The sequence below is a fragment of the Rhea pennata genome, chromosome 3 (genome assembly GCF_028389875.1).
Source record: "Rhea pennata isolate bPtePen1 chromosome 3, bPtePen1.pri, whole genome shotgun sequence".
NCBI lineage: Eukaryota > Metazoa > Chordata > Aves > Rheiformes > Rheidae > Rhea > Rhea pennata.
The window spans coordinates 39,841,955-39,852,830 of record NC_084665.1 but is presented as its reverse complement, the minus strand read 5'-3'; the positions used below and the strand labels follow the sequence as shown (position 1 = coordinate 39,852,830).

Genomic DNA, 10,876 nt, shown 5'->3' with positions numbered 1-10,876 from the left:
AACAGACAGGATCAACCCATTTTTCATTTCCAGAAGGTGGAGAGGGAGGAGAGAAAAAAATGTATCAGGTTATAAGGGTTTTATGTGGAGGGGGAAAAGGCAGGAGTAATGCCAAGGATTTATACTCCACCCCTTTAAAATGCCTGTTTATAGGCACTTTTTGTATTAGACCAGCATTTTCACATGCCAAAGCTGGTAAACATGGCTGAGAAAAAGGACTTTGTTGATGAAATAAATAAAGTGTTGGCAAAGTCTGAAGGGTTTACCCTGAAGGACCTGCTGTTCTCCTACCAGGGGACTCCTTATCCCGTCACAGCATGCAGTGCAGAAACGTTCCAAGCCCTGGAGAATTTAGAAGCCAGAAGAGATGATCTGGTGTTGGTGTCTTACCCCAAATGCGGTGAATACATTGCGAATTACTTGCTCTGCTCTAAAATACTGTAACTAATTAGCTGACACAATAAGAGGAAAAATAACCAACTAATTGTGTTTCTACATTGTATGAGGATATTAGGCATATCTAATACAACCAGGGGCAGTAGGGGTTTGTCTTGCTTTATCTTAATTATGTAGTCTGTTGCATTTTGTTTTAGTATGGTCTGTGTTTTTTGAAAGGAGAAAATGTTTTAGCATACAGAACTATTTTTGTCTGAAGAAGATACATGAGAATAAAATACATAGTTTTTATATATCAATGGGCCAAGACAACTCTGCCAGTGTGATAAACTGCATTCTGGAAAGCATCTTAGTAATCATTGTGCAAGAGCAATAAGGTTATGCAGTAGGCTCTTAATGAATGGAAAGTGACAGGACACAGCATCTTTATTTGCAAAATTATAAGCTGTTTATTGGCATTATTCAGTATCAAGGTTGTTTTCTGTTTTGCCTAATGTAGCTTATACAGTAACTGCAAAATGATTTTGAATGTAACATACTTTAAATCTTTTAGTTGGAGTTCTGCAGAAAGAGGTGCCATAGGAGCAGGGGGGGGGGTAAAAATATCCAAACAACCAGCTAGTTTATTTTAATCAGTTTAATAGAAGTTTTGTTTGATGTGATTGCTTTCAGTTAAGTAATGGATCTGTTCCAAATATATATTCCTACTTTGAGAACTAAGCAGTACCAGCTTAGGGTTGCCAGAGAGAAAGTGGGTGAAAGGGAGGTTTTCTTGCCTACAGAACACCTGCACTAATGTGCTAACTAGTGCAGTCCTGTTAGGGTCTAATCAGAGAGTCTTTAGTCAGGGTGTAATTTAGCAAGGTACAGAGCACATAGAAATCCTACTGACTGCTGGGCTGTGATCCACAAAGAATATATAGTGTAATTCAGGCTTAGTGTAGTTTCTTAAAAAGTATGCGTGTAGTGCTGGGTGAATATAAAGCAGCTGTGAGACAAAACACTGACCCAGTGGACAGAGAGGACAAATATAAAAGGTGAGAGCTGAAGCACAATGTGTTTCTTTATTTTAAGAAGCCCATAATTCCAATGGTCTTGGATTCAAGGTTTTTGCTGGACCCGGTGAGGATGGGCACTGATAGATCTTGGTTCTGGCTTTAATTTCTCATGGAGTTTGGAAGAATTCAGAAGTGGTGTCATAGTCCTGACTGCTCTGAGGTTTAATAATTCAATAAACTTTTCATGCTCATGGAGAGGTATTAGTAGCTTAAGAAAGAAATCTCCCACTTTTAACACCAGGCACTTCATGGTAATTCAGTAGTTTTAACAAGGGTAAAAAGTTCATTGCCAGTTGTTTAGCTCCCTGTGGTCACGAGGAAGTGTTACCCAGAGGGCACCAGTAGAAAAACATGCACAGGAGGTTGTACAGAAGAGGTGAAGAAGCAGGAGGGAGAGAAAATGCTACATCTATGCAGGATAATGTAGTTACCATTTGTAGATAAATCTTGCTTTTTTGGAATTTTATCCTGTTTGAACATTTTATTCCCTTACTCAATGCTAAATAGATTTATTGTCCTTATATCCTATAGTGTGCAAAGTGGAGAAAAAGAGGCAAATGGGGAGGATGAAGATGGAAAAGGGAAGATTAGATACTGCATTTTAAAAGAGATTTCTGGGCTACCTGTTACTCCTTGGTGCAGCACTCAGACCCCGTAAGCCTTACTGTCACTAGGCAGGACTCAAATCTCTTTGTGGGCCCCTTTCCTTCATGAACCAATGAGGCTTGATACCTGGTTTCCTCTGCTGGCTTCTCAGGTATTTCTCATGCAGGCCTCAAGCTCCTCAGGCACTTGTCAGTTTTAAACATTCATGACCATGTCCAACAAAGGACTCACATTGAGGCTCTTCAAAAGCTTTGTCTTGCACAGCTTTAATATTTTTCTAGCTTCTATTATTTATTAAGGATTAAGCTTAAGTTATAGTAGAGTCTCACGCTATAAATTTTTTCTCCCAACACAAGTTGCACATTGGAGAAGAAAACTCTTACCTGACACAGAAAACTGTCAGGTGTGGGTGAAGGACAGTGCAGTTTCATGATGCAGTATTTATCAGTGATAAATCATGTGATTGAGAAGTCAACAGGGAATATAGAGATTAGGATTTTTAGACTTATCAGAGCTTTTTGTTAAAATTGTATTTGTGTTTTTTCACAGGCAGTTAATACTGGGCAAATGAGGACATGGATTTACAGTAAATAATGATTTTGGCTCTAGTCTCTGTAAAGAGAAAATTTTAGAAATATATTTATAAGTATTATACAACATTTTATGATGTGTGCATATTGTATACACAGTATTATATAAATATTACACATCTCAGCTGCTTCCATCCAAATGTCCCAAAGTACTTTATATAGCCAAGAGTGGAAACATTTTTTTTGAGAATAATTTTCCACTGAAAGCATGATGTTGAAGCTATTTGTGTTGTGCATTCCATGTTAGCACTTCTGGCAGCTGCATTCACAGGGGGTTCGCAGTGTGCAGGATGCTGAGGCAGCTTCACCGCTCCATTTCCTTGGGCCTGATGGGAACGCTTTCAAGCGTCTCTCTACAAGAACGCGGGGAGAGTGCTGTGGGCCTAAGTGATCATACACTGTTCTTTAGCTCTGTCCTGGAGCAATCGGCAGGACGTTAGTGGAGCAAGTGTAATTCCCAGAAAGCTCAGAAAAGAAGGCACCGCAAAGCAACGTCAGGAGGTCATGGAGCTAGTTACGGAGTTGTGCCACTCAAGCAGGCCTGGCATGCACCCAGAAGCATGGTGGGGTGGGACTGGAGGGAATTTCCTGCAAGAGCTCTTCTGAGGTGCTGGGAAGGGTACAGTTGTTTGGTAGGTAACATCTCCTGTAGCATTTTTTTTGGCATGCACTTCATGGAGATAGTCATGAGCCCAGCAGGGGTCAGGCACTGGCAGTGACACTGAATAGGTGACTCCATTTCACCCTTGTTGTAATGCAGTGAGAGGGAGGCAGACACTTCTCAACAGAATGAGTTGTGTTCCTTGATCATTTCTTCCCTCTCCTATCCAGACCTTCCCTTCCAGTGACTTTATTGTCTTTCACTGCTGCCTTTATCTGTCACTCTTGTTTTATGAATATATTAGAAGAATGTTAAGTACAACATTGAGTCAGTTTTACCCCCCTGGGCTTTCCTCATACCAATTATAAGTAAGCCAAGAAGGTCATAGTTAAGCTGTTGAAAATGTTGTTGACTAAAAACATTATTATGTTTATAATCATTTGAGAGCTTTCATAGTATTTGTAATTTGACAAATGTCTATTATGGTGAATTAAGCTGTGTTAAGAGAAGGCTCTGAGATCTTGTATGAACCTTTGATACATTTTATTTTGTTCTCTGGGTTTCCTGGTCCAGGTGTGAACTGGCTTATCCAGATTTTAAATGATCTGATATTTACAACGACCCAGAGTAAACATGTAAGCGCAGAACTGCCATTTATTGAATGTGGAGATCCAGATAAATACCAGGTTAGTGAAAAGAAACTATTGAATTGTTTACAGTCTGTTGTTTTCTCTCCTGCATCCCCACACACCAGTGATTAAGATGAAGTCATGCAGCAAGGAGAGCTATTTCTCCTGAGAGAGGGGAAAAAAAGATAATCTTGGATGACTAATGCCTTTTGATTAGAGGTTGTTTCACACAGGCGACTCTCTCAGATCTTGCTGTACCTATGTAATAAAACTGTTCTCACTCATTGTTCTGTTTGTTTCCAAAGAGGATAAAGCAGATTCCATCTCCAAGGATTTTGGCAACACATCTGAATTATGATTGCCTCCCCAAGTCTATTTTCAAGAACAAAGCCAAGGTGGGCACCTCATCTTTCTGACATTACCAGCATGCAAGAGTAATTTTGAAGCCACGTCCTTTCCTTGTACCCATGCAGGTGGTATGGAGGGAAAGCAATTTGGAGACAATGGGAGTCTCATGATCCTTGGGCTGGCTTAGTACCTGCTAGCATTTATAGCAGCACTGGGAGTGCTGTAGTTGACAAACAAGAACAGATCTGGAGGCTGTTGCAGTGGTCAAAAATGAGTGGAGTGCTGTGCTTTTCTCTTTTATGCCACTTTTTTTTATGTAACCACATCAGGATTGAATGTGGCAGTGATATCTCTGGGGCATTGACTATCTCCATGCAGAGTCAGACTGCTAAAATTGTAGTACTTTGTGCGCTCTGACACTGTGTCACTGAACAGTGACAAATACCTAGTATTTAGGAGATAATGCAACAGACAAGCAGAGATTGGTTTAAAGAGTGGAGATTTTATCTGTGTTTTGTAAGTATTTTCTGCTGCATTGTGTGTAATGTTTTCAGAAGTGTTTACAGTTGTCTGAGGATTGCAGTCTCTCAGGTTTTCAAGAACATTGTTGCCATGCATTGAAAAATGGGAGATGATTAAAACAGCTGTGAGAATCAAACAGAACTTTTCCTAGCAGGGGGTTGGCAAATGATTCCTTGCAATTTTCCAGATCTTAGGCAGCTGTGGGATAGGATTCAATGACAAGTATTACAGCTTTTCCTGGTGCTCTTTTTTTTCTTCATGACACAAGCAAGTGGTAACAAGGCCTTTATAATTGCCACGTTTTAAGTTCTGCATGCCTTACCTAATAAAGAAAGTATTTTAAAGACTCCAGTAAGTTATTGATTGCAGAATGTTTGGTTAAGCTCTCGTGTTGGTTGCCAGGGGAAATAAGTGATCTAAAATTGTTGACCTCTTTCTCCCACTCCAGATACTAGTGTTGTTTCGAAACCCTAAAGATACAGCTGTTTCATTTTTCCATTTCCACAACAATGCACCAAGCGTCCCCAGTTACAGCTCCTGGGATGAGTTCTTCTCCGAGTTCATGAATGGGAAAGGTATTGTTACAGTTACTGAATGTAGCTGAAAAAAGCAGCTTAGTTTAAAAACAACTAAATGAGGCCAATGGGAAAACAGCTGTGTCATAATTAGTTTACTGATGGCCACACCTCATGACAGGGGAGGCAGCTGAATGCCAGAATAGGGAGAAAGTCCAAAAGATGTTCTGGTTCTGGGCATTTTGTTATTCCAAACAAGGATATGGGGGCTTGCACAGCAGCTTGATAATGGCTTTAGACCAAAATTCTGTCACTTAGCGATGGAGGAAATGCTACACAACTGAAGTGGTAATGCAATAACATTTTGTTGCCATTACTGTTTCCACATATAATGCCAAACACCTCATAAGCAACACAGATTTTAAGTTTAGACTGATGTCTGGCTTTGGCTTTTAAGAGCTCTCTTTAGTAACTGTAGCAATGGAGGGGAAGCATATAGTGAATTTCTTATTTCTGTGTGGAAACTTTTCTACAGAAGTCCAAGAGATGTCTCCATCATTCTGTTGTACAGAACGGTACCACTGAAAGGCGGAGCTGGTCTGGTTGCAGAGATATAACTGATAGGCAACAGATGGAATTCCGCAAATGGAGAGAAATTAATGCCCAATAATAAAAGAATATCTGACTGATGCATTTTCTTTTCTTTACAGTCGGCTGGGGATCCTATTTTGACCATGCAGTCACCTGGAATAAACATATTGAGGATGAAAATATTATGGTTGTAATATATGAAGACCTGAAAGAGGTAAAACGTGTGATATGTGCTGACAGGCAAAATACATCTGAGTCTGTTTCCTGAAAAATGCTGAAATTAATGTGAAAAGGTATAGGTAATTCAGAGAGTGTAAAATCAAGGCTCTTTAGCAACGAGTCTGGCTGTACAAAGCACCAGTGTAATACAGAAAATGTACTGTGAATGTGTGTTAATAGATAGTGACTATGCATATCCTAAGCGGGTAACCCCTTTTTTAAAGGGAAGCATATTATGTTACTCTCTTTCACTGTTCTGCTTTCAGAATCTGACTTCCAGTGTAAAGCAGATAGCTGAATTCTTTGGACTCTTCTCAACAGCTGAGCAGATTCAGTCTGTTGCGGACAGGGCCACTTTCCAGGCGGTGAAGGATAAGGCTCAGGAGACGCATGGTGCTGTTGGCTCAATTCTCTTCCGAAAAGGTAAATTTGTTTACAGCAAACAAACAAATGTATTTTGAGCAGATTAGAATTTGGATCAGTAAATGATTAGTCTTCCTGTACAGTTTTCAAGATTGTAAGTTGTTTAAGAAACACTGATGGTGATTCGGGGCACTATCACTTGGTTTCATCACAAGGGTCAATAACATTCAGTAGAGCCCTGTATAATGTGCATAATATATATACAATAAGCATGTCCTTCAGTCATGGTATGCAGTAGCAGCAATTAAAGTGAGGAAAAGTTTTCTTTTGGTTTCTGTGACTACTAGCCTTGTGATTGCATGTGAACCTCAGTTAAAACTTTGAATCCAGACTCTTTTAGCCATGGATCAAACTGGAGCTCTAGACCCAGACAACCTCAGATTGCGGGCTCTTCAAAATGTGGATCAAGGCTAGACTACAGCTCAGGACAGTGTCTAGTTGCAGTGCACTAAGCTCTTGCAGTTGAAAGCCATGCCTTTGAACTTTATAGGTAGGTTTCATTATGGCCAGTCAGTTTTTACAGTTTTCTGCATGTGTGCAGGCATCTGCCAAAGTCAAGGCAAACCAACAACTTCATATGTTCTCTATGCTCACGTTCTATTGAAGACACCAAACATAAAACAGCAGAGTGTATTCTTGGGTCAGAGATTCTTTTCTGTCAAAAAATGTGGATTATCCTGAAATACAGTAATAAGGGGGACAAAGGATTTTTTTGTTTGTTTGTTTTAAATCATTCTCTTTAGTCCTTATAGTCAAGGGATATATTTTACTTTTCTATATATTCCAGGTGTTGTTGGGGACTGGAAAAATCTTTTCACTGAAACTCAGAACCAGGAAATGGATGCCAAATTCAAAGTGTGCTTAGGAGGAACTAAGCTGGGAGCAATGTTAAAATATGATGTATACTGCAAGGTCTGAACTAGAGTTGCACAAAAAAATCTCATGTCTGGCCTGCTTTTCATTCACTTTTATGAAATCAAAAAGGAATTAGGACAAATATCCAATTTGAAATATTTGAAAAATCTTGTAGTTTGCAGGCCTGTTCATGCGGTCTTAACTTAACACGAGTGATTCTTGTTCGGTCAGTTAGACTGTTGACTTCAGTGGATCCTCTTAAATGAGTTGTGATTCTTTCGCCTCATCTTGCTTTTTAAAATTGATTTTTAGCCATGATTCCATGTTACTTGGTACAATCTTGTTTGGAATGTGTATGCATTAGTTGAACCTGCTGAAATCACTGAAAATGTATTCAGTATGTTGAAATAATTTTCCAAGAGGTTTTTTTAAACAATCATTAAGTATCATTTTGGTTTTTAATTTGTAACTTCTTAGTATTCCAGAGTAAAATTAAATTTCAAAAAGTTTTATTGTAATTATGTTTCATCACTTTGTCTGTGTTGATAAATGGCAGGGAAATGTAAGGGAACTGAGTGGTAGAAATTGTCTCCCTTTTCACTGATATTATTTTTCTTTCCTTTGATAATTTGAGATCACATCCTGAGCGTGGAAGGAACTGTTGCAGCAGAACTTTCTCATAGAGATTGGAGTCCCCTTCTTGGCTGTGAGGTTTTTTTTGTGGCTTAACCTCAGCAATGACTGAGGAAGAAATGGGAGAAATTTTACAGGCATGTTGAGGAGACAGGGTTTCTTCTGTCTTATTGTGAGGAGGACTCCTGAGCATCCACTCTGCTTTGGATGTTGAGAAAGCGGAAGAGTTCCCAGCTGGGTAAGAATGGTTGAAAGTCACTTCTTTGTGGTATCAAAACAAGTGGCTTGATAGCCATCTGGTTCACTTGTTTGGAAGAAGGGACTTTTTAGACATGAGATAAGGAAGAATACTGCTTGCATAACTTTAGAAATGGAGCAGCTGTCAGGGTATGCCTGAATTACTTCATGCATATATGATCTCAGAGCAAGATGTGTTTTTCTTCTGATGTCTGTCTGTGGGCTTTGCAGTACTACTGTCCAGAGCAGAATCTGATGCTGCCGGAAGGCTGGTGTGCACAAGACAATCAAATGACCTGATAAAGGGCTACTTTTTAGCCTATAGTTTTCCTTTGGGTGGTTTTTTGGACATCAGTCTTTGACAGTTTGTTACTTTGTCACCAGAGGCATTCCTTTATCTCCAAAAAGAAGACAAAAGTACCTGGGGAAGGAATACGTGGGTAATACCCATGTAAGTGCTAATTTAGCCAATAGAGGAGGTTACAAGTCTTACTGGCATCATCTTGAGTTTTAGAAAAATGAATGGAGTAAATAGTGGAAGTGCCCTCCTGGTCATTCAGTGGCACTCATAAAGCATACCTTTATAAGTGGGGTGAAAGCCTGTAAGGGTTTTCTCTTTCTTCAGCCAGCCAAAAAGTAGGTGATATTTTGAAGAAAAGAATATATGAGAAAAGGCTTCACTGGTCACATGCTTCTGCAGTGGTCACTTCTTTTGAAACCTGAAGTAAAAAATGCAAGTTTGTGTGGCATTACTGAGGATACTAGTAGAGAAGGATAGGATGGAAAATGGGGAGGGAGTGTGGTGGGAGAAGAGAAAAATAAGGAGGAGAAACATGAAGAACCCAACTTGATAGTTCAGTACGGGCTTTCAGTTGGAGTGACTGACATATCATTGTCTTGTAGTCCTGTAGAAAAGGATCCTGCAGTCCTTTCTGAGCACATGGCAGTGTGTTTGGAGGAGTGGCTGCTGGCAGACAGCTGTCTGATCTGCTAGAGAATACCTGAGAACAGTCAACGTGCACAACAGCAAGAGGCAAAGGGTCTTGCTGCAGGATGGAGAAACCTGAGGAGGCTCTGGAGGCAGACTTTACCCCATGCTCCTTTTTCCTCCTTCGTTCCCTTCTTCTTTATAGTTTAGCAGCTTCCATCTGAGAAATAACTGTCTTAATCATGGTAAATGACTTGGCCAAAGGAATGTTTGTTACAGCAAAGTTTAGTAAAGCACATACTTGAGTTCTCAGCCTTGATAAGGTATCAGCACCTGAGATATTAACACAGATGGACTCTGTGAGATATTCTGCTGCGGACTTTCTTAACTCATAATAAATCACAACAATCTGCCAGTCATTCAGAGCTAATGAGACTCCCTTTCTAACAGTTTGCCAGTGACAGAAATGATTAAGACAGGTAAACTTCAATGCATAGTTAGGAAAGTCTTGTCTTTTTGTGATCAAGTCTCAATAAAATCTTATTTTGTCTCCTTTCTAGCATATTCCACTTAATTTTTTCCACATAATTTCCACATAATTTTTTCCTCCTGTTTCAGACATGTTTGCTGTAGCAATGAAAGCTGCATACAACTCTGAGAGCAAAAATTAGTGAGATTAGTGCAGAAGTGAAATTGTTTTCAAAAATTAACAGCTGGGATAATTATTTTAGATGAGTAAGCCTGTAAGCAGGGTACCAGCTAAGTAGCAGCTCAAAATAAAATACACAAAAACAAACTAAATCAGAATGAAGTGGGTTAGTATCAAACAAATCGAAATTTCAGGTTGATGAACCTATCTCAGACTTGGGTTCTCTATGAGCTCTGTGTAGTCACTGGAGAAAGCAGCTCTATTCCTTGGATATTTGCCTTAGATGTAATAGGCCCTACTACAGCAGTAGGCCAGTGTCATTGGTAAACAATTAATAAAAGGAAGTTCAGAAGCCTCTGTTTGAGGATAATGGTGAAACAGGACCACTAATGCCTGTAAAGTAAGTTGTCTGAATTATTGATAGATCTGTAACAGCCAGCCTATCCACTTAAACTACCTTCTTTCTCAATTTAAGTTTATAATGAAGAATTCCAGGATAGTTCAAGAAAAGATACTATCACAAGATACTAAGTGGACTTCTTAAATATTTACACATCTACTCCTTTGGCCTTCAAGGCTATTTAGGTAGGGTTGTTCAGATAACTGAGGGACTAATTTAGAGGTGACATTCTTGAATCCTTTCAGTCTTGTGTGTACACTCTATTCATTACATATTCACATGCTCATTAATTATAAGCTAAGGATGAGGATTAAAGAACACCAAGTGCAAGACTGGCAAGTGTGAGAGGTGGTTAATGTATTTGTAGCTTTCTGTGTTGTAGATTCTGTTCTGTTAAAAATGAGAAAACTGGGCAACAGGGAAGAAAGTTAAACATGATATTGAGGTGAATTCACTGGAGAAAGGGAGAATTTGCACTTTCCACAAGAGCACTTCAGCACATTCAGGATAAAAAGCTGCCCTGTGAACTACTTTGGGATGGTGGTATTGCAGGGCTAAATCCGGTAGCTTACAGTGACTGCAGCTGTTGACAGCAGCTAAACAAAAAATCAGATCCAACAGAATCTCCTCATAGTGGAAAATCATGAGTCACATATTCTTTCAACCATACATTTAG

General features: G+C 39.4%; 1 protein-coding gene across 1 annotated transcript; it reads left to right on the top strand.

Moving 5' to 3' along the window:
• The first annotated feature begins 195 nt into the window (after nucleotides 1–195).
• SULT6B1 (sulfotransferase family 6B member 1) lies at nucleotides 196–7,416 on the top strand. Its single transcript, XM_062571358.1, has 7 exons — nucleotides 196–400; nucleotides 3,825–3,937; nucleotides 4,186–4,275; nucleotides 5,199–5,325; nucleotides 5,976–6,070; nucleotides 6,342–6,498; nucleotides 7,286–7,416. Exons 1-7 carry the CDS (start codon nucleotides 202–204, stop codon nucleotides 7,414–7,416), a joined length of 912 nt encoding a protein of 303 aa, XP_062427342.1. The 5' UTR covers nucleotides 196–201.
• Nucleotides 7,417–10,876: the final 3,460 nt, after the last annotated feature.

Coding starts and splice junctions, on each gene's coding strand:
- SULT6B1 (XM_062571358.1), top strand. CDS start 202: ATGGCTGAGAAAAAGGACTTTGTTGATGAAATAAATAAAGTGTTGGCA. Junction 6,071..6,341: donor TATATGAAGACCTGAAAGAG/GTAAAACGTGTG, acceptor TTCTGCTTTCAG/AATCTGACTTCCAGTGTAAA. Junction 6,499..7,285: donor CTCAATTCTCTTCCGAAAAG/GTAAATTTGTTT, acceptor TATATATTCCAG/GTGTTGTTGGGGACTGGAAA.